Source organism: Anoplopoma fimbria, chromosome 17 (assembly GCF_027596085.1).
Source record: "Anoplopoma fimbria isolate UVic2021 breed Golden Eagle Sablefish chromosome 17, Afim_UVic_2022, whole genome shotgun sequence".
In the NCBI taxonomy this organism is placed as follows: domain Eukaryota; kingdom Metazoa; phylum Chordata; class Actinopteri; order Perciformes; family Anoplopomatidae; genus Anoplopoma; species Anoplopoma fimbria.
The window spans coordinates 4,338,588-4,363,917 of NC_072465.1; the positions used below are offsets into that span (position 1 = coordinate 4,338,588).

The following is a 25,330-nucleotide window of genomic DNA, read 5'->3' on the forward strand; positions in this document are numbered from 1 at the left end:
CGCCTTTGCTAAACAACTTAACATAAATAAACTTATATTGCTGATCATGATGAGTCACCAACTCTTTGACTGGAATTCACAAAGAAGTCATAAAAACTTACTAATTAACACATTGAATTTTGTTTTTTGCGCATGGCAATACACTTTTTTTTATAAAGTGAATGCTTTAACCATAAACTGTACAAGCTTTAATTTGTAACAGTATCTCAGCCACTGTCAGAAAAAAGTAAACACAGACAGACAGAATTTCCTTTGGGATAAAGCAACCTCAAGAGTTTCACAGACCTGTGTTGATATTTGATTGCTATTGAACAGACACTATTTGTATGAGCCTCATGTTTACAATCACTTTGACATCCGATGAGAAAGATTCATTTGATACTGGCTCTCAGGAGCTTCAAATATTTATGACATTCAAATCAAACTCTACACCTGGCTTTAAATTGTGACTTTTTTTATTAGCTGTATCTCTAACCTTGTTCCATTATTAATGCCTTTACACCACACAAAGCTGCAACGACACAAGCAATAGTTCCTGGCATATACATACATACATACATACATACATACATACATACATACATACATACATACATACATACATACATACATACATACAAGACTTAAATACATACCAAACATATATACAACACATACATACATACAAACATAACATATATACAACACATACATGGGCTGCACGGTGGTGTAGTGGTTAGCACTGTCGCCTCACAGCAAGAGGGGCCCGGGTTCAATTCCCGGGCTGGACAACCTTCTGTGTGGAGTTTGCATGTTCTCCCCGTGTCAGCGTGGGTTCTCTCCGGGTTCTCCGGCTTCCTCCCACAGTCCAAAGACATGCAGCTTAGGTGCATTGAAGACTCTAAATTGCCCGTAGGTGTGGATGTGAGTGTGAATGGTTGTCTGTCTATATATGTCAGCCCTGCGACAGACTGGCGACCTGTCCAGAGTGTATCCTGCCTTCGCCCATTGACAGCTGAGATCGGCTCCAGCACCCCTGCGACCCTTAACTGGATAAGCAGGTTACGGAAAATGGAATGGAATGGAATACATACATACATACAATTTTCATATTCCAAAGGAAGGGGAAGAAACGCTCACAATAGAAAGCTCAGTGTATACAAGAAAAGTTCACCTGCAAAATCTAATGTTTTTGCATTTTGTGGTGCACTCAGAAGACACCATTTTAACTGGTATTGCTCTATAGGGAAATAAAGGTTCGCTGTGAGATTTTAGATGAGACAAATACATTTGGTTTATTGATTGTTGCATGAAAATGACAATGTTAATGTCAGGGCTTTCAACTAACTCCATTGTACATTCATCTGTGTCATTATCAGTCAGTCAGAGCAACTGGCATAGTATTAAGAGAGAGAATGTATGTGTGGGGCAAGTGGGAGTGGAGGATTTTGGGTCAAACAAACACTGGACTTTCACCCAGGAGACCTACTACTACTACTACTACTACTACTACTGTTTTAGTTTAGTTTTGTCACTTTGCTTTCAGTAATTAATTTACGCCCATTTCGTAACAAACATACCTATAATATGCAACAAACCTACTTATTGTACTTAACCAATTACTTTTGTTGCCTAAATCTATCCAAGTAGTTATGTTGCACAAGTAAACCCTAAGTAATCTAATTAGGACGTTTTTTTTAAAAAGAGACTGTATGTATGTGACAAGCTGAAGCTGACACGCTGTCTCTAACACATCTAAAACCAATGCTAGAAGGGTTACCTACAGCTTCATAGTTTGAAATAGGTTCACTGACCAAGCGGCGGTATTGTGAGAATGTGTTGACCTGACGGCACTTCCCACTTTTGCATCGTATCCTATAAAGGCTTTTATGTGCTTACTCACATTCAGTGCTTACATGGCATGTTCAGCCACCCCTTCTTGCTACTCATGAGATACCTTGGATTGGTTGTAGCAATATCAGTGTATTTTTGTGCCCTACTGTGGAATTGAATGCGTCTATTTGGTATTAAAGATGACGACTGTTTCAAAAGTGAAAAAGATAAGCGTGTAATATTGATATAAATTATTATGAGGGTGTTTCCGTTCTTTGCGTGTCAAAAAGGATAAAAGTACACATCTTTTAGAATATAACATAATAGCTTACTGACATAAAGAGGCTGTAATGCAAAGAAAATACATATTGTATTTGCAAGTTATTTAAGTGAAAGTTGTTACTTTTTGTCAGAAAGTGGCACATAGACCTTAGGAGAAGATTTGCATGCTGTAATAGGTCCATCCCTTGTCAGTCAACACTCATGGAAACAGTATATTTGCACATATTGTCATGAAAAAGTGATGGTTATCTTCAGCCTTCGTGTACAAGGAGCAGTGAACATCTGAATCGAGGATTCACACAGTAACACTCACATCTCATCTCATTTCTACAGTTGACAGACACTTCACTTCTGTCCCCACACACACAAACACACACACACAAACACAAACACATTGGCTCATAAATATTCAGCCTCTTATACCTTCAGAGACCGTAATAAGCTGCGGCTTCGCTGGTGGTTGGTGTGTTAGTGTGTGTGGATGCTTCGGTCTGTGTGGCTGTGGCTGCAGAGAAAAACATCCCATACCTTCAGGGACCAATGGGATTCGCAAAAATCAACACGCACACACACACACACACACACACACACACACACACACACACACACACACACACACACACACACACACACACACACACACACACACACACACAAACAGTGTAAATTCCAATGCTTTTACAGGCAATCCAGATCTAAAGCAGGCACATTCTTGGAAATGACCTGCTGCCAAAGTTAGTGTCTATGGCCCAATCCCACACTCAAAGACTCACGGACTTTGTGAGGTCAGCGTGGTTAATAACATTTACTCAGAAACATTAAGGATTAAAGATGGACAATAAAACCACATGAAATCAGAGGAATACAAGCAGAAATTATATTACACAGATTTATTCATCAGTAATCTGGGTTTAAGCCCAGTCATTAATGAATCCGGCATCCATCTCATGTCCCACACTGCATCTATGACCCAAGTAGAGAGACACCTGGGTGAAGAGTTAGAAATGCCTGTGGAATTATTGATGAACCACATGCAGTATTGTATTGTATGAGTTAATCTCTAGTCCTATTTGGTATTAAAGATGACGACTGTTTCAAAAGTGAAAAAGATAAGCGTATAATATTGATATAAATTATTATGAGGGTGTTTCCGTTCTTTGCGTGTCAAAAAGGATAAAAGTACACATCTTTTAGAATATAACATAATAGCTTACTGACATAAAGAGGCTGTAATGCAAAGAAAATGTCCTTCACAGATCTTTGTAATAATTGGTTTATGTGATAATTGATCAAAAGCTATGCTTTCATTTGACAATCACCTAGCCGTAGTGTAACATCATTAAGTTGTGCACACAGGCGATGGCTTGTCCTCGGACCAGGATAAACTAATGTGTTATCTCCTCCCGAGCTAATTTAACACCTTTTGTCCTCAGTAGCTTATTAAGGGAATGTTATAGTTGCTTGTGGCAAATTTGCTCCTCTAACACAAGGACATACGTTTCTTGTTGTGGGCACAGTGGAACCGTACCACTCATTATCAAAGGACTTTGTCATGGAGTGCATATGTGTTTAAGTGAGGAAAACTCTTCTTAATGGAAATATAAATAAATGTAATTACAGTGTGTGTTAGCCCTGTGACATTTGCACAGTGCATGCTGGGATAGGCTCCAGCAACAGTGACCACAAATGAGTGGGTGTAGAAAATATACTGGATGGATGAGTCAGTCCAGCCTTTTCATTGAATTACTGTTTTTCAGTAATGTAAACATCAGTGGACAGAGGAAGAACACTGTTGAAATGTATCATTGACAAAACAATTTGTATGATTGTTTATTATTTATAACTGTTATTATTATTTGTTATTATTGCAGGATATTCCGTATGTAAAAGTGATTTCTGAATGCCCAGCGGCTTAAAGCACATACCACATGACCCAATTCAGACCCATCCTGGACATGTTGGCATGTCTCCCTCTCTTGCTTCATAATTCCTGTAAAATCTCAAATAAAGTTTAAAGTAGGTAATGGGAATAAGGCTCATGCATGTGCGCTTTGTTTCATAATGATTGAGATTTATAAAACAGAATCAGGCATATATGCGGCTTTTAAAAAATGTGACGATGTCTTGACAAGTTTTTTAAGTTGATAATCACAGAGTTTTACGCATCTGGCCCCAGTTGTTTCTCTTATTTTTCGACCAGGTGCTCTCATTTTTTATGCTCCCAATTCTGTGCATTAATAGAGATATGTCATTTAACTCGAGATAACATTGAATTTTGTCTCTGTGTAAAGATGTTTACACAAGTCGAGCATCCTCACCACAATTCACGGCGCTTAGATATACATTGTATTAGTTCATGTCCCTTTGTATCTGTTCATATCTTTCCATTGGCCTTGTATTTTATTCTGCCTTTGAACTCTGAATCTCATTTAATCCGATTGCATCGTTAATCATCAACCAAGGACTTGTTTATTCTGCTTTCATCAAGCTCTGATTAACTCTTTTATTCAATTTTTTCATCTTTTGCTACTCAGTATATTTCGAGTCTAACACTGTAACATCTTTCTGAAACACATTATGAAAAAAAACCATTCACCATGTACAATTACGTCATGTATATTGCTTTCCACTGACCTCCTGCCTCCCTTTCCAGTGCCCTACTGAGCCATCACCTTTCACTCTGGCACACTTGTCACTATACGGCTGGCTAACACACAAGAACTGTGGAGTGTGTGCCACCCCACATTAAATCACATGCGCGTATGGCACCATGTCATCATACTCCCGTAGTATGGCAAGTTAAAGAAGAAATACAAACAAATTATCACGGAATACAAAAACTGACCTCATGGTAGCAAGGAAATGGAAGAATAGTAATAGTCACACTGTCAAAACTAAATGAATTTTCGAGACTGACTTATTCTGCCAGTGGAAGTTGTTTTTTTCATGCTGTACAAATACTATTATCTGCAAATTACATTCTGTGCAGGCAGAAACACAAGCCCTGGTATCTTCAGCTATGCTCGGACTGCAGACATAAGCAGGGATAATGTAAAGCACAGAGGCAGTCTAGATGGTTGGCACAATCCAAGAAGCAAACATATCAGTCTTCTCTTTCAATATCTTGGTCCTACAATGTAATTTGTGTGTTGATTGTGTGAAAGTGCGAAGAAAGAAATTTCAAAGCGCCACTGTCAGTGTGTGTTTATGCGTCATCACTCTGACCTCTGCAGAGTCTGCCCAGACGTGGGATGCATTTATTATTGTGCAAGAGCGGTCATTTATTCCATTTTCATAAGTAGTTCATATTGTTATTTATTTGCTCGAAAAAAACAACAACCCAGAAACACATATTGCATATTGTATTTGCAAGTTATTTAAGTGAAAGTTGTTACTTTTTGTCAGAAAGTGGCACATAGACCTTAGGAGAAGATTTGCATGCTGTAATAGGTCCATCCCTTGTCAGTCAACACTCATGGAAACAGTATATTTGCACATATTGTCATGAAAAAGTGACACATTCAGACCTAGGGAAGAGTCTATGGTACTGAAATGGTTATCTTCAGCCTTCGTGTACAAGGAGCAGTGAACATCTGAATCGAGGATTCACACAGTAACACTCACATCTCATCTCATTTCTACAGTTGACAGACACTTCACTTCTGTCCCCACACACACAAACACAAACACATAGGCTCATAAATATTCAGCCTCTTATACCTTCAGAGACCGTAATAAGCTGCGGCTTCGCTGGTGGTTGGTGTGTTAGTGTGTGTGGATGCTTCCGTCTGTGTGGCTGTGGCTGCAGAGAAAAACATCCCATACCTTCAGGGACCAATGGGATTCGCACGCACACACACAGACACACACACACACACACACACACACACACACACACACACACACACACACACACACACACACACACACACACACACACACACACACACACACACACACACACACACACACACACACACACACACACAAACACAAACAATGTAAATTCCAATCCAGATCTAAAGCAGGCACATTCTTGGAAATGACCTGCTGCCAAAGTTAGTGTCTATGGCCCAATCCCACACTCAAAGACTCACGGACTTTGTGAGGTCAGCGTGGTTAATAACATTTACTCAGAAACATTAAGGATTAAAGATGGACAATAAAACCACATGAAATCAGAGGAATACAAGCAGAAATTATATTACACAGATTTATTCATCAGTAAAAAGTTAAAATAAATACCCACAACTGTACATTGTTTTTTTTACGTTGTCATGGTAATGTGAGATGTTGCAGCAAAGTGCTGTTCCATTCGTATCTACACCATTTCAAGCCCTTACAGTCTCTTACACTCAACCATTTACCAGGTGGAGTCAGTAAATCCTTGAGGGTTCAGGGTTTAAGGCCTTAGGGCGGACATCGGGATTTGGCCTATCTTCATCCTGTTTTCTTGTAGTGTGGCAGCCCACCAACTCTCCAACACCACACATACATTCACATGGAAAAGCACCTGAAGTTATCTTCTCCACCCTGTTTCCACCCAGAAACCCCTTGGTACAGGAATACGTACTCAACAAATACTTGTGACCTTTTCTCCACACTTTGGTGAAATCCCACTTGAGTTTGGGGGCAATGTTATGAATACTTAAATGCTTTGAGGCCACAAAGGACGAAGGCCTGAAGCTGTTGGGAGGGCTTTGCTTGGGGCTCAATCTGGGCTTGAGCCCAGTCATTAATGAATCCGGCATCCATCTCATGTCCCACACTGCATCTATGACCCAAGTAGAGAGACACCTGGGTGAACAGTTAGAAATGCCTGTGGAATTATTGATGAACCACATGCAGTATTGTATTGTATGAGTTAATCTCTATGTGTATGTTTCTGTATATGTGCCATAGCTTGCATTATGTATAGGGTATTCTCCAATACTTTAACTTTCTGTAAATTCACTGGTGGTTTGAAGGGTTAACCAAATAAATGTTATGTGCTACCTCTTCCTTCAGCAAATAATTGCTTTCAAATTAGTTTTTATTTTTGTGTCCTTGGCTGTCATGTCCAACAATGTTACCATATGGCGCACACAGAACGATATAGAAAGCTGAGAAAATGCACAAACTCTCAAATAGAACGTAACGTGTTGATCACACATCTTCGTGTTTCTTCGATGAGAAACAATCCATTATGTTGTTACAAGAGGTAGTGGGCGTTCAGACTGAGAATAACCCTGCATGAAAACAACGGGGCTGTGTTGGTGGTGTGTAGCTTCAGGTCCTGATGAGACACTCAAATACGATTCAGGAAGTCCAGTTGGTGTTACAGATTAATATGTTTAAAGGTTTGTCAGACGGCACTATATGTAATATAGAGAGGATTTTACAACCCAACAACAACTAACACAACATATTACAACTTTTGTCTAATAGTTAAGATGTTTCTGTCTGGACCAAAGTGGTAGACTGGCATTGCCAAAAATTGCTTTATAATCACACAGCCATTGTACAGAAACCCCTGGAAGTTCTTGTAATTTTTTATTGCTTTTTTGTTGTCTACCAAGGGCTTAGTGATAGAACGAATTGGGAGGAAGCCACTCATCATCTTTGGTTTCTCTGCCATGGCCGTTTTCTTCAGCCTACTCACAGTGTTCCTCCATTTCCAGGTAAGCCCCCCTTTCTCTTCTTCACTGACCTCATTATAGGCATATTCTAAGCGAAAAGGTGTTTCTTAATACCCATGGGTGTGCTATACTGCGGTCCAATTATACTGTGAACAAATTACCATCAGGGTTCCAACTCTGAGGAAAAATAAGAAATGTAATTTGTATGAATGTTGTCTTGGATTTATTTGGTGTTGTTGGCTGTTCTAACAAAAGCTTCATGGAATATAGGATGTAGCTATTAATTATTCACTTCCCTGATATATTTACTCTCATATTCCTGCCTAGAGATTTTTTGCCATCATAATGATTATGGTCATTGCAATATCATTTCTCTCTATCTAGGACAGTCTGTCATGGATGCCCTACCTCAGTTACATCTGTATTCTGGCTGTGATTGCGTCCTTTTGCTCTGGGCCAGGTAAAACTGCTGACCTACATAACTGATTGAGATTTCTCCTTTTTCTTTTTCTCTTTCTGGATTTTTCAATTCATGCTCTACAATCCGTCTTCAGTGCTTCACTTCACTTAAAAATGCACTGAAAAGAGATTGAGAAAATACCCTGCAGAGATCAGATTGCGTCATTCAAAGTTGGCTGTGATTCAGTGAAGTTATCGTTGAATAAGATATGGGACTGACCGAACTCTGGTCCTTACTTTTAAAACAGGCAAAGGGACACAGATCTGTATTTGCAGTGGTTTTTAAACATTCGACTTACTAGCCAACTGGTCAGTCATAGGTTAACAACTGGGATATGTTTGTGTTACATTCCCAGATTAAAGTCCAGGGGATGAGGGGAGTAACAAAGTAAATAACCCAGGTAAAAACACTCATGAGAAACAGATGAATAAACAAAAATAGTAATTTATTAAATACAAACTGAAATACTCAAAAGGCAATAACTGAAAACTACTTTCTTGAAAAGGCAAGTGACACTTATTATGAAAATCTGGACACTGGGAGAGAAAGGACAGAGAGAGCAGAGAGAAAACATGGCACGTAACAGTTAGCATACTAAATACCGTATACATATGGCACGGAACTGCAAAATCACAGAGGACATTGTGAGTACAGTGCGTCTCGTGGGAGGTCGACTTTGAGTTTCAAGGTGAGGCTATCGCTGTCATCACACATATACTGTACATCCCTTCTGAATAATAATGTCTCCAGGGAGCTTAAATCCAATGAAGTGCCTCGGTGTATCAGGATGAGATGAGAACAGTGGAGCGGTAGTAAGAAATATGGAGACTTATTGCAACAATCACATGTAGAATGCTAGAGGAAGCGTATGCAATTTTGCTAACCTTAGGGGCCATGTCCAAGAAAAAGAACAGCGCCACTAACGCCCCCTACTACTGTGTAAAACCGCCTTTTAACTGTTCAGCCAGTGCCTTGCTCAGGTGCACTTCTGTGGTCATCGTTGACGAAAGAAAGATTGTTTATTGTTTATTTACACCTCACAGTGATGATAAAAGGCCAATTGAAACAGATGAAGCCCCTCATTGCTTTGGGATGGTGAATGACTGGGAGGGGAGGAGGATTCACATACTGTAAGGGATGATCCCAGTGGTGCTTTGAGCTTGTGAGTGGATAAATGAGGAGCAACAATTCCTCTGAAGGCATTTTACCATGGCAACAGTGGCCCAGATATATCAAAGTTTGACAAAACACCAAGATATTGAAAGACTTAGAAAGCCATTATTTTTAACATGAATTAAAGGGCTAGCTACTCTATGCTTGTTTGTTATAGTGCTTGGTTATGAATATTTTATACCTTGTAAGATACCTCTTCTGTGACACACTTGACTGAGTGGTAATTAGCCCTCGGCCTGCAAAGCTGCTCCTTTAGATCTCATATATAGATGGAAGTCTGCTTTTAGAAGTTTGCCTGATCCGGCCTACCTGTCAATAGCCTGGTTATTGATCAAAACAATTTGCCTTTTATTCAACCTGCAAAACAGCCAATTCAAAAAGGCCTATCAAAACTTCCAGCTGCTAGTGACATGAATCTAATTTTTTTAACAAATTAGTTTGCTAGATTTGGATAAATGCTTCTCTTTACATGATGAACACATGGATCAAAACACTGTGTACAGATGTATGGGTGTAGGGTTTACCGGAAGAGTGCTGCATAGTCTGGTTTGCTTGTTACTGTTTTGCTCTGAATACAGTGTTATCCACTGTGTATTTGTATGTTTTTTTTTCTTTCTATGAAGCTTTCACCAAGATAAATTAAAGGGGTTTGATCAGTATAAAGGTCTTTATCAGTTTCCCTGATAGCAGTTTTCAAGAAATGAATTTCTAAAGCAGAATGGACATGCCAATGTTCCCTTTTTCTCCTACATTTTAAAATTAAGTGCATCAATTGGTCGCACTTTGAGTGAATTTTGTGCTCTCGTAACCAATTTTGTGCTCTCGTAACCAATTATGTGTTCTAGCAGTGGTGGAGTGTAATGTACATGTAGTACTGTACTTAAGTTCGATTATAAGGTAATTGCATTTCTCTTAAGTTTATCCATTTAATGTTACTTCATAATTCTACTCTACTACATCTCAGATGAAAGTATTGCACTTTTTATTTCACTACTTTTATTTGACAATATTATTCTATCTTTCAACATTCAGATACTGAATACGAAATATAAATCACCTAAACTATAATGTATTATTAACTGGTCTATAATTATTAAGTATATTAAGTAGTTAAAATTGGTTCCACCTTAACCAGCTGCGACATTAGTGATGAACACATGAATGCATTAACAATTTTAAATAAAGTATCTTATGTTATTCTGAAATGAGCCATTCTGCAGAGGACTTTTACTTTTGGTACTCTAAGTATATTTTATGTGAATATTTTTGTACTTTTAATTAAAGTTATTGTGAGGAACTTTCAACTGGTTATGAAACAGTCTCAAATGAAAACCCCTATAAGCCCCTATATGAACTACATAAGTAAATGAGACCATCAGTAAGAAAATAATAAAATCATACATCATTATTCTTAATGCTTGTCATCGGAGCCCCCGGGTTGGATTCCGTGTGAAATCAGATGAAATCATGAAGTTTCACCAGAAACTACTTCATCTCAGACACCAGAGGGGCCTCCAGCAGTGACCAGCATGCCTCAGACAGAACCGGCTTCACTGCCAACTTTGATCTGTAGTTGGAAAACCGACGGGAGGAGGAGAGTTCTGCGCCCGGCAGCAGTATCTACTCCTCCGGCTAAGAGCAGCGCTTCACCCCGCTGCTCCACTCCCCACAGGGAGCCAACACCTACACCACCCTGCTGGAGACCCAGGCTGTAGTACTGGAACCTCTGAAGGGCAAGTAGGCACGGGAAAACCAGAACCAGGACTTCACGTAGCAGACTGTCAGACAATGCTGGAGTAAAATAAGAGGCACTCTGAGGATTGGAAACTACTGTTTTTGTCCACAGAGACTTGCAAAATCAATACAAAATGAAAGCACCTCATGATAGCTTTAAGTAACATTTTAAATGATTTGTAATGAATATTTATATACTGTGGTATCACCTATACTTAAGTTAAGGATCTGAAAACTCTGTGTTCTAGCAAACAATTCAATCAAAAACACATTGGTTTGATAGATATGAATGCTGTGACACCGTTTAGCAACTCTTAATGTGATAACTGTCCATAATGTAATAATCAAAATCTAATAAAAGCTCATAATGTAATAATCAGCATGAAAGGTAAAACATTTTTTTAGCACGTAACGTCATAACAGTTTTGTGCACTTATTAATTAGGAGAAAGTTATTACATGATAAACTAAAATAGGTTGAATAACTTAATAAATCCAGCGCATAGTGTACAATCCTTTTTTTCTTAAAGCACAGAAACCTTTCATATTTTGAATTACACAAGTGGAGTTATTGATTCAAAGCAACTAGACCTTGTTTGGTCTAGAGGACTTTGGTCTCGAGGACATTTTTATCTATCAGTTGCAAATTGATGAAGCCTCTTGAATGGGGCGGCTGTGGCGTAGTGGAGAGCAAGGTAGTTCTCCAATCAGAGGGTCGGTGGTTCGATACCCGGCTTCGGCAGTCGATGTGTCCTTGGGCAAGACACTTAACCCCAAGTTGCTCCCGAAGGCTTGCCATCGGTGTGGACTGGATGATGAATGTTAGTTAGAGTCTGATGGTGGCACCTTGAAGGACTAAAAGAGATTTAGTGACCAGGACAAATGAGAACGTTTATGGACATGATTTTGAATGCAATGAACTTGGTGATTCTTAACATGTAAAATAATTGCTCCATATGTAATGATTCCAGATACACCCGGTATATTAAATTCAGCATCATCTCCGCATGTGTGGCTCAGCCTAACACATTTTTATTTTCCTTTTTTTGACATGCACCACACTTTTAATTGGCATAGACAGTTGCTGGAGCACCAGGCGAGAAATGCTTGTCAAATCTCTCACAGGTAGACAGATAGTTTGAGTCAGATAATTGACATGTGGACCTGCTCTCTGCTGAGGCAAATTCATTCTTCTGCCAAGCACCTGAGCTAGTGATGAGTACATTGGGCAGATACTTATGTCTATTCAAGGTTTATTGGGTCCTTTCACTGCTGGAGGCTATAACTTGGAGTCACTGAATAGGTTCCTGAAGCTAGACATTTGTTCGCCTGTCACCAGGAAGTGAGCGGTGCAAATGGGATTGAGATCAAACTTTGACAATTTAGGACACGGCAATAGTTACGCTATGGTTGCAGAATAGTTCCATTCCTGTTTTTCCATTTTCTTAATTTAGTGGATCAAGAATGGGCTTTCCTAATTACTTATACAGTTTTGTTATAAAAGCTAATATTTAGAGTTTTTTTTTTTATATCATTAAACCATTTAAACACTGAAAAAATATCTTTTGTATATATATTTGAGTTCAATTCTAAGGCTCTTTGCCTTTGTTTTGGGCTTCTTCTAACATGCTGACACTGTCATCTCATTAACTGGAAATTGTGGATTCCTTCTTTGTGACTCTCCTGTTGAATGTGTCAAATTCTGCCACCTTGTCAAACCAGAGAAAACAACTCTACCCGAGATGTTTCACAATACTTATAATTCTGGTGCCTATATATGAAAAACTAACAAGACCAAATACGACTGTTTCTGCCTTCTGCATGGGGAATGGGATGACAGTCGGCATTTTGATGAGCGTTATATACATTCTAACAACTGGAGTTGCTGACGTTGAAGGAATCGCACTTTACAGAATTCAATAAATATGAACCTTGTGAATATTTTACTATAGGATTACCCACAGTTTTAGGAGAACTGTTTCTTCTATCCTGTTGATAAATGAACAGGTGTCAACACTGAGCATGTTGTCACTGTTCCCAAGTGGAACAGCAGAGACCGACACTTCCCCAGAGATACATTGATCTGTTTATTAGTTATGACTAGTTGATTTTCCCTATGTTTTTGGCTGAAATACTTATGACCTTTTAAAACTTTCATTTAGAGTCCTTCAGAGCGAGGATGCGATGACAAACACCAGCAGAGTAATCTCCTTTTATATGTACATTTTTTCTTTGTTTATTGAGAGACAACATATTTTTTGTGCTTTCTGGTGTGTGGTTTTGTTCTAAAGATTTTTAAGATGGGAGCTCTAGTTTTCCTAATGTAATGTTTCTGTGGCATCGGCATTTGGTAAATTCATAATAATTAACATCCTGTGAATGTTCTTCCCATTCATGAGTTGATTGTGTTTCATCAGCATATGTGTAATAGCTGTAGTTAAAAACGTTTTATACATCCAGCCTGGGTTTGAGTTACAATTTTTATGTGCAAATTTATTCACAAATTATGATTGTTTCATAAACGAGTTATATTTGATTTATACTGTGTGCATTGTAATTCTGTGGCAGCCATCTCATCGAAGGAAACAATATTCTCGTCTCGTGTCTAACACATCATAACATCATACTTTATGGTCTTGCGGCTGTTGGTGACAGCAGTGACTCAGCAGCAGTAGCAGTAGCTGGTTGTACCTCTACAGTGTGAAGTACTTGGATGTGAAGTCCTTGTTGTTCTTCTGTAGTCATAGTTTATATGGCTGAAAACGGCCCCTGTGTTTAAACAGCAAAGCAGTATCAATTCAAGCTTATTTGATTTAAATGGCCCTCACAGCTGAAAAAGAAAGTGTTGTCATGACTTTGCTCACTTTGAGCAGATGACAGCATCAATCCCTAAAAAAGGATGCGCTAATAAAGCGCTTTGAAAAGACTGACAGTGTAGTAAGATAAAAGAACATTGGTGGCCAAGCAGTCGTTGAGCTTATTACTCTGACCAGCACTCCTCATTTCCTTATCAATGGCTGATGCTTTTCATCTGTCCCTGATTAGAATGAAAAAACAGCTTTTGCCTTTTCTTCAGTTTCTGTCCCATTCAACCTCCCACCCACTGCAGTGAATTGTGTGATACACAAAGGCATGCAAGCTTCTTTTACAGTGCCCTTGCTGGAAATTGTTAAAAAACTAGGCAGAATATTACTTCCACTGGTTTATATAAATTGGAACTTAATTTAAATGAGTTTTGCTACCATTTAAGGGAATTCATAATGGAAAGGTACATCAAAAAGCAAACATTTTACTTGAAACAGAATACAATGTCCCAATCCTTCTTGTCTTTTCCTTGTGAGTTGTCCAATCTGGTCCTTCTGTATCGGGGCTCTCCGCTGGTACGAGCAGTATAGGTAAATGTTCCGGGTGCTAGGGTGCTGAAGGGTCGCAACACTTAAGGAAAGCGAAAGAGGGGAAAAAAACAATGCAGTAATAACTGCAAAATGTTAAGGTTTAGTTGATCTTCCTGTTGTCAATAGATTGTGTTTACTTGTGATTTTGTTTGCTTGGACCACCTACCAAGCAGTTTGACTCACAGCATGCACAGTTGATACCTGCATTAATTATTAAAACACAGTGGACACACTGAGACATAACAGTAATTGACCTTCTGTGCCCTTTCTAAACAGCGTCACACATTTTCCGGCTTTATAAAGATAATTTGTTAAGCTGTAGCTCTCTTAATTTAAACATCATTTCAAACACCATTTCCTCTGGACAATTAAATCTGTCGTGTCAGCATTTTTCAGATCTCACTCAGGGCGACACCTAGGCTCAGCCAGCGCTATAATTCACATGCACACTAAATTAGATATGTTTATACGTTTTAATTATAGTTTTAATAAATGCACTGCTACTTTCACTAGGAATGCTTCATTTTAAGATGAGACTGTGAATAGGGACTCCTACTTTCCTATTTCAATAGAAGGCAATGGAGTGCAAGAACATCTTTGGTATGAGCCTTAGCATTATGGCCTTTTAACTGTAGCCTTCAGTCCTTTTGTGCCATAGATAAACTTTTTCACACTGACAACTTTCTTTTTGTTCAAGATGAAGAGTCTCAGACTTTTTCCTTCAAAATCTTTTAAAATATTCTGGTCAGGAAACAAAAACATTTGCTCGCTTCAGTAGCAAAAAAATCAACCCACCGGATGTTTATTACATTCATGAATGAGACTTAAAGCTAATTATATTATTTTGTGCACCATGGTGAGACGCTGACTGTAGTCGAATATGGAAAAGCAACTGAGGAAGGCCTTGTCCCGGCTGTTAACGGGCAGATCACAAGATACAAAAGCTGCCCTGGTTTTGATTTCCTTTTCCTATTCTTGAATACATCTTTCCATCAAAATATCTTCCTAAGATTTAAATAAAATACTCGTACAATAATACTTAAACACTTAATTGCTTCTGACAGTCAACTAATGTTTGAAGAGGCAGCTTAGCTATTCAAGCAAATTGTTTACTGCTGGCTTTCACTCAACAAAGAGTCGAATATATGCCATGGTGAGTTCTTAAACCTTCTCACAGCAGTGTGTTGGGATTTGCAGTATTTACTTATACATTACAGAGAGCCGTTTGACACATCAATAATAATAATCTACTTTAATCTATTTCTTACTTCCTATAATTATGTATATCCCCCATGCACATATTTTATGTACTGTACAGTACACTTGCAGTACTGTATATACAGTGACAAGTGGTGGCATGTATTAAGTTCATTAAGTATTTTTGTTTTATACTGCTTTAAACTTCCACTCAACTGCAGTTCAGAGGGAAATATGGTACTTTTTACTCCATTACATTTATTGGACAGCTGTCGTAACTAATTAAATAACCAAGCAACTTTTAAAAGTTTCTTTCATCCATTACTTACAATTAGTTCCCACAGCTAATGCAACACATTTTCTACTCTGTTTCTCTTCCCAGTGTGCACTGGGTTTCTACTTACAACACATCTCTGGGATTGATGATCGGCAGAGTCAGATAAACATTCGTATGAATTATAAAAGTAAACCCTGAACGAACCTGACTTCGGCTCAAGCACAAAGTTTTACGCAAAAAAAGGACTTCTTACACTCTTTTTCAGCTAGTAGTACAGTAGCTGTCCTCTTTTGATAGTGAGTGACTTCGCTGTTTTACTACACTACGATCCGTACATTTTTTAAAGGAAATGCAAGCCACATTTGACCAGGACATCAAGGTCCAGCCATGAGTTGAATCTATTTTTTGGTGGAAAAATGTTTTCTGTTATGGAGCTTTATAGGTAAACAAATTAAATCACAGCTAATGTGTCACAAATAATAAGTGTTGTAGTGTTAAATCATTTGTGAAGGTACACGCCATTCTCAGACTATGAGGTGGTAAATATAAGTTGTGGTGTAAGCCTAAATGTTGACAATATTTTAGTTTAATTTTTTTCCTTGGGAAAGCACTTACCAACATAAAAGGCGGTATGAATCTATTTATTGTGCAACAAATTAGATTTTCCCTTTTGAGTAAGTTTTTGATTGAAATTGATGGACTTTTTTGCAGTCATTGTTTTCACAGCATGGTGGAGCAGACCCTATGGTCTCGTGATATAGTTCGATGGTGTATTCACTCAATTCTCCTGGGAAGAGAAAAGACCTTATAGGTGGAAGGAAGATAGAGAGGGGGTTATAAAGTGCTGACAGACAGGCCGTAGAGGATAAGACAGAAGTCCATTGAATAAGATGGATCACCTTTCATGTGGGATTGAAGAAACAACACTGTTGGGCAGCCGGACTTTCAGTTGTGAGAGTTAGCATGTAATGAGAGATACCAGAGGTGAGATGTGAACACACACTGACATGATTGGCATCTGCTGCTTTTAAGGAGCCACGAGTAAAATACACAGAGACAGAAGTGATGAGATGTGACTGAACTCAAACCAAGGTGAAATGTAATGATGTGTGGCAGCCAGTGTTAGATTAAAATTAAATTGGAAGAGAAAAAGAAGCGAAGAAAGAAGTAAAGGCTGATGTATTTAGACTTTGTAAAAAATAAATGGTCTGTGAACACCTGAATTTATATGTGGGGGTGTGTATTCGGGTGTTTGGTGGCTCTAATAATATTTGTGTATTTCACCTCATTTTTGTTAGTATCTTGTTTTTTTATCATTTCCTTACTATTTAATATTCCTGTCTTTCCGTAATGTATGCAGTTTTAATAATAATGGTAATTTAGCTTGTGAAAAACATCAAGCCCCTTTTTTAATGTGCACTTTGCCTCATTAACATTTACCATATAAGCATGAATTCTTATCATACATCCTTCTGTATTTCCCTATAATTTTCAGTTGTCCCTGTTTGATTGCATCCCATATATAACTGGAGCCTCCCAACGAGCAGAGTCCTGATTGTTGTTATTCCTTGCCTAGTTCTCCCCACACATTGCTGTGATTCCAAAGGCCAATGTGTATATATGTAATATTCCCCTTGTATACACAGACCCCTGAGATGTGTTTACTAAAAAGCAGGAAACAATGTTTTCCTCACCTACTTTTTATTACTGTGACATTGATCTTCTGCCAGGAGCATGTCCTCTGCAGGGAAAGCTTTATTCCCCTTTGGTTCCTGAAACATTTGCTATGGAGGAGTTTACTTGAGACATCCTCACTTTTGGAATCATCCCTAGCTCGACCTAACCAGCTGGAGCAAGTTTTTCATTTATTGGAAGGAATGACTGAGGGCTCTGCTCTTGTATAGTATATGTTTTACACAACATCTCAGTAAAGAACTGTGATCCCCTTACCATGCTCCCCCATTTAACATCTTGAAGGAATCATTTATATATCGCTTTGCTTAAACCGTACTTTTTAAAACACTTTTTCATAAACCGTCTCAGGTTTGCAAAGGTGCACTACTCGTGTTTGGGAAGTGCTGACTATACAACTGGATAAGTGAGACTTGGATTATACTGCATGAGTTGTGTCAGAGTTCGTAAACGGATGTTTTGATAAAGTTTTGCCGTTGTTAAACGCGGTCCTAGTTTAATTCAATTCACAACTTTTTTAAATTTCTTCAGATTTCTTGATACACAAATGGTCATTTTGTGGGTGAAGTAGTCCTTTAACAAACTGCATTTCTCTAGCTGCTCCCAATAAAAGCCTACCGCTGCTTCACTGTATGTGAAGCAGCAGGATTTTAAAAAGTTTTTAAGGCTGATATCTGAAAGTACGAACATGAAGCATGGGGGTGAAACTGAACTCCAAACCACAGCTATTCAGTTTCAAGTTTTAAAGCTACTGAGAGTTCAATGGGTATGGGTTTGCATGATGATCTCCTGTTGAGAGACCACAGTATGTGTTCACGGCTTGTGAACACATACTGCGGTCTGTGCCTGTGAAAAATTGTTTTCACAATTTTTTTTTACTGTAGCTATTTGGACTTTGCAACAACTACATCAGATTCATTTCAACTGCAACAATGCTCTCACTAGCAAGATGTATGCTATAGTTTCACTCATAGTTTAAAGGCTTAACGGGCATTTGGAAAATTAAAGTGCAGCATCATCATTGCCAAAGTTGCTACTGACTGTCCCTGGCAGTATACACTTATTTATAGTGGAGGACGCTTCTGAGGTAGGGCATTTATTCCTTTGTGACTGGAAGCTCCATATGTGTTCAATTAAAGTCCTCCAAACAGTGTCCTTCTGACTTTCTTTGCCCGACCCCAGGCGACCTTGCTCTTATCGTTACTGGATTTTATTCTGGCATTCCTCCCTACCTCCAAACTTAATTTCACTATCGCCATTGTTGCTGACAGGATCTTGAATGCTGCTAATTTGATCCCACAGTCAAAATGTGTCTACTTGGACTGCCATGTGATATTGTTTCTAATCAGTCTAATACTGTTTTAGTCCAGCCAATGTTTTTTTGGTGTTGGAAGAATCTGAGCTTGACTCCCTGCAGTTTTCTGTCACAGACCTTAGAGAAAATATGGTGGACTTGGTGATCCAGCAGCAAAGAAGTTTAAGTGCTGCATTTCATCCTCAGGAGGGCACTTCCAGTTTCCAAAGGGCAGCTACATCATGTAGATGAAGGTATTGCTATCAGCGTGGTATCTATGTTGAATATGAGTATCTACCTAATAATATGTGTATTGTGATGTGAATGTGGATGTATATTTTGAAACCTGGAATGTGCTACCCGATTACATTTTTTATGCTCATTGGATTTTGGGTCTAGCACTCCACAGTGAATCTTGTTGAAGCGCCACCTCAGTAAGATAGAAGTTTTTATCTCCGACCCACTCCCCACTGTTTGCCCTGGTGGTGTACGTTTTAGCAGACTCTTGTCTCTTCCCACCTAGATTCCGACACAGTGCTGTCATTTACTATCTGCCTTCATCAACAATTTTTTTCTGTTCTGAAAACGCTCTTCTTTGTTTGAAAGTTAATGCAAGCTGCAAACATATTTTATGTGCCTCTCCAAGTCCTGTGTCTGTGCTCACAAAAACAACATTGGGCACCAGCACACATGTGCAGACAGACCTGACACTTATTGAAGTCCCCAGTGGCTGAGTGCTCAAAATTTTGGTTTTGCTATAAACTTCACCAATTTGAGTGTACTTGTCCAACCCAGTTTTAGGCCTATTGAATCTATTATCAAGGACCCATGGACCAGTTACCTCAGCATTGCCTCTCCCAACATAAGGAGCTTTTAAAAGCACCCTTCTTTTATATCCCTGTTTTATGTACTGGACACTTGTGACTCCTCCAATTGTCAGTATGGACTTCTTTACATAGAAATGTGAAGAATGTTTAACCTTCTTTGTCAACAAACTCTCTAGCTTCAGAAAGCACATTCCCCCTCCTGCACATGACACAAAGATTTATTTTAAACCTACTGCCTTCTTTGAGTCCTTTGACACAATATCTATTGACACTCTAGCTGAGGGCATTAATACAATGAAGCCTTCTTTGTGTCCTGTCGACATCATCCCTTTTTTCAGAGATTTCAAGAGAAGTATATTGATCGGTCAGGTCCTATATTCTCTCTATAATTAAGATGGCACTATTGACTCGTTCTTTCCGTGCCTATTTTAAGAATGCAATTGTTAAACCACTTCTACAAAAACCTATTTTGGCCCTAACTCCCTTGATAATTTCAGACCAATATCCAACTGTTTTTTATGTCTAAGGTTCTAGAAAAGTTTTTGTTGAACAATTGATGGCTGTTTATGACAAGTTAGCTGGATTTCTGGCAAACCACAGTACAGAACTGCTTAAAGTGATGAATGGCCTGTTTTGTTGCTTTCGTTCCTACACAGATGACACTCAATTGTACCTCTCTTTTAACCACAATGATTTTTATCAAATTAATACACTAAACAAACTGCATCCTTGACCTCCAATTGATTGACAGTTGATGCCTATACTTCAAAACATCTGTACTGTTTGTCCTTAAATATATAGCCCAACACTGTAAAATCTTGGTGTCATCTTTAAACCGGGTCTGAAACAGTTATGTGTGTATCCTGAGGGTGCCACTTTTGTGCTCTGGGACTGTATTGCCACCACTGCCTGGGCCATGTTCAAGCCCACAGCCACATACAACCAAGACAATGACATACAGCAGTTCACTGAGACTGAGGCTCCTACATCACCAAATGCATTGACATCATGACTGTCACGAAGACCATCATCCCTCAGGCTAATCAGAAGCCATGGCTGAAATGAGAGGTCCTTAGACTGCTAAGGACCAGGAATGCTGCAGCCTTCAGAGCTGACACAGCTGAACTGAGAACAGCCAGAGCCAACCTGTCCCTTGGCTTTAGAAACACCAAGCTTCTTTATGCCAAAAAGATAACCCGTCATTTCAAAGACATCAGAGACACACTGAGCCAGTAGCAGGAGATTCAGACCATCACAGGCTAGAGACATGTAGTACAAGGCCTGTAACAGCAATGTCTCTCTGTGAAACCAACTCAACAACTTCTTTGCTCATTTTGAAGCACTTAACAACAGGCCTGCACAGCAGACACCACCTTCCCTCAACAACCTTTCCCCAGCCAGCGTGAAGAAAGCACTTAACGCCTGCAAGGCTGCTGGTCCAGACAACATACTCGATTGTGTGTTTAAAGATTGTGCAGAAGAACTCAAAGATGACCTCATGGACATCTTCAACAGTTCCTTGAGTCCTGCTATTGTCCCTACTTGCTTTAAAGCCCCCACCATCATACCTCTGCCAAAGAAATCCGTCCCATCCTGCTTATTGCCGATGTGGGTCACATCAGCAATGACGAGACAAACTACAGTAATTTTTCTCTTAAGGTAGTAAAAATTGTTATTGATTTCAGGAGAGCCAACACCTGTGCGTCTGACCAACACAGTACTGCTAAAATTGCTGGGTGTGTATATCACTCCTGGAAAAATAACTATGTATAACTGGCCTAGAAAGCCCAGCAGCATCTCTACTTTCTGTGTAAGCTAAAAAGAGCAATAGCCCTGGCACCCATCATGTGCTTCTTCTACCAAGGCATCATGGAGAGCATTCTGACAAGCTGCATCACTGTGTGGGAGCTTCACTGCCTCCAACTGCTAGTCCCTCAAGTTTAATGTGAATGCGACTGGGAATATCACTGGGGCCTCACTCACCTCCCTTCTGGAAATGTACAACATCTGCCTAGCCTGCAAAGCCACCAGCATTGCGAGTGACCCAACCATCCCTCACACAGCCCAATTGAGTCTCCTGCCATCTGGGAGAGGATACCAGAGCCTCTGGGAATGTTTCACCAGACTAGTCACAGATTTACACATCAGGCTGTTAGGTTGCTGAACTCTCTCCCTGCTGACTCCAAAAAGCCGGACTGTAACTTACCCATCCCACACAGGACTAGCCCCAGGAACTTTCCTTATACAAGAATATTCGCACACACACACACACACACACACACACACACACACACACACACACACACACACACACACACACACACACACACACACACACACACACACACACACACACACACACACACACACACACACACACACACACACACACACACACACACGCCAACAATCAGCCAAGCTTCTTTGTACAGAACACTACAAAAAAGTGCTTCTAATTATTCACATTGTGAATGGTACATTACTTCCCCATGTCTTCATCTGTATTTGCACTAAATTGTGTTCTGTACCTACTTTAAAATTTTGTAGTATTTTATTTTCATCTTAGTATTTTTTAAACCCCTGTGCTTTTGTTTTAAAGGCATAAATGTTTGTACACCAACACCATGATCTGTGAGAAACTGTATGTCGATCCTCTACATGTCATGTACATATGGCAGAATTCCCAGTAGAGTTGAATTTGATTATAACCTCAGCTTGAACAAGCATTTTAACACATTCTTGTTTAATGCAGATCTGTTTGAGGATGATTTATAACTCTGTGTACACAGAGTGTTTGTTCAATAGAACTAATGACACTATTTATCTGCTGAAATGAAGTGCAGTGAGAGCAGCAACACCCTAATATTTTGCTATTGCACCTGGCCTGCCAATGCAGTTTCTCAAACGTTATGTGGCCCACTCATATCATTGTCAATTTGTAAAAGTTCAGAGCATGTGTTGCTTATCACACTTTGTCACATCACAATAAAAAAATGTCCCTTTTCTCTCTGGTTCTATTTTCAAAGCTGCAGGTGGTGGGTGCATTAAAATAGCATCCTGTGACATAATCTGTGATAGATCTACTGTAGGCCAAATCTTACATGCATGTGTTTGCATGCATACACACACTGCATGTGCAGGTTTTTAGCATAAATGTCAAAGTATTTGTCACCCTGCTCATGCTGCTGTATGTGTGACTTGTATGTTTCATGTGCTTGTGTGGGAGGATAGTATTTTGCTTGTGTGACATTATTATCCTATTATATAATAAGTCTTTATTTATAGCGTGTGTTGTTGGATAATATCACAAGCATACATCTCTGAGCTGTGGACCAAACACCATGAGTCACTACAAGGGCAAAGGTAGTGCTCGTAGAACATCCTTTTAGATTAAGGCAAACAATTATCAAAAAATGAAAATCTAATCGTTGATATTTCTGTATTTTCAGTTTAGGGTATTAGAATATATTGTGTATTCCATTCCTTACCTTCTCCCAGCCATGAAAAAGGATTGCTGGTACCCTGATAAATGATAAAGATGAGCTAGTTAAAACCCCTGTCAGAACCAATTGCATGTGAAAAAAGCAGTGGCCTCTGGTGCTGCTTTTACGCCGCTGTCCTGTCATCTTCGGCTCGCTGCCCGAGGCACAACAGATCAAGGCTTTGGCACTGGTCTGGTGATGTTTCAAGAGGTCAAGCTGAAACAGAAGGCAGCTCACAAGCTCTTGGCATAAATCCAAACCAAAAAGAATAATTTCTGTCTGATTAACTTTTCATAGTTTCAATATTTCATTTTGGGAATTTTGATTTAGATATTCTCTAATTTTGGGCTTTGATCTGTCACCACCAATAATTATCCGGTGTCCTATAAAAGCAGTTCTGATCCTCTTTCTTTTTTTAAACTGTTTTTGTGATATTGATGTCAGATTTCGGTACCAGCAAAGCACCATTTGTATGTGTGAGTCGTCTTGAACTTGCATGTGTTTTGTATTGTGTGAATTGATGCATGCATTGCCCACCTGCTCTGTGTTGCACTTGCAGCATGAACAGATCTTATCTGAAAAATCTGTTTTATGGATGTTACATTAGCCAGTTTAACCTTAACTTGAATCCATCCACCAGGACCATTTTTTAGTCCATACATTTTTCAGTGTGTGAATTGTTTGTAGAACAAGTGGTCACCTACAGTATATAGGCATTATCCAGTAGGCCTTTGTAATTCCTACAAAATAGTGATGGACTATTGGTTAATATGGAGTTGGAGAGTGTTTACTCTCTGCTTGAATGTTCATCAGTGCACTGCTGTTGTGTTTGGCTGGAAGGCAAACCTGTATACTTTCATCTCATATGATTTAACACATGCTGTTTCCTCTGAGGCCCTCCACGAGCATATGCTGGCCAAAAAACATACATACATGTAATTAGTGAACACCCCCTGGGTTACCCCAGCAAGATACATTTGGCTTGACATGGAACATGCTTTGGCAACAAGTGCATTAAGTTTCAGGGCTGGAAATACCCATACATCATTATGGATCAGAATTGTGTTAAATATGACAAATACATTATGCAGCTAACATGGATTGTTATTGCTAGCTGAGGCCTGATTTATAAGTGTTTATAAAGAAAACCCATCATTCTAGTTATTGTATTCCCCTGCTTGCACACACAGGCTTCACACATTATTAGGTGCACAAGTCCCTGGAAAACACTATTTTGTACTGAGCGGATTATCTCGGAACTGATCTAAAACGAGTACTCACAAACAAATCACACACACACACATATATACAAAATGCTGCCCCACCCTCCCTGCATCATGTGCGAAGCGGATTTGTCCTCTCCTGGCAGAACTGAGATCAGTGTTGTTGTGGCTGCACCCATAATATCTTCCTATAATGTTTCCTGTTTGTTGGATTTCCTTTGTTAGAGGGACTCCTATCAGTTGAGAGAAGCAGGACGAAATACAAACATCTTCACTTTGTGAACCCACTTTGCCCATATCCAGAAAAAAATCCACCTCCTAAACAACATGCAGCACTCCATAACGAGGAGGTTTGACAACGTTGCCCAGAATATTTAAGCAAGCAGGAACACAGCAGAAGATACTAACCACGGCCTCCGCAGCACCACGATCCAGAAACTCTCCAATGCAGGTCTTGACACCTGATCAATTATAGCTGTAAGTGGCCACGAATCCAAAACCGCTCTCCAGAGCTATTGGCAACTGCAACATCCTTGCCACACCCAGCTTGTACTAGGCAAGCCTAGTACAAGCTGTTATCAAAGTCAGTTTTTAAAACAATTTTTCAGTTGTTGCACAATAAATAAAAAGGAATAAAGAGTAAAATAATTTAACAAATAACCGAATAATAAAATCAGTATAACTGTAATCTATGATGACTCAAACAAAATAACTTGGAATATTGAAATCAAATTATCTAGTAGACTCTTGGGCTTGTTTTGAGACAAAAATTAAGTAATTGTCAAACGTAAAATTCCAAATACAGGTTAACGGGGAAGAGGAAAGATGGAAAATTAACCAATGTTTTTGTTTCTGTTTTTTTTAA

At 39.2% G+C, this 25,330-nt stretch overlaps 1 protein-coding gene across 3 annotated transcripts in view; it reads left to right on the forward strand.

Annotated features, from left to right (window-relative positions):
• The window catches only part of slc2a9l2 (solute carrier family 2 member 9, like 2), a 95,656-nt gene that overhangs the window by 50,243 nt on the left and 20,083 nt on the right, over positions 1-25,330 (forward strand). For all 3 annotated transcript variants that reach the window (XM_054616141.1, XM_054616140.1, XM_054616142.1), the window contains 2 exons: positions 7,653-7,754; positions 8,097-8,172. In XM_054616141.1, coding sequence (XP_054472116.1) covers positions 7,653-7,754; positions 8,097-8,172 — 178 coding nt within the window. The remainder of the gene's footprint in view (positions 1-7,652; positions 7,755-8,096; positions 8,173-25,330) is intronic.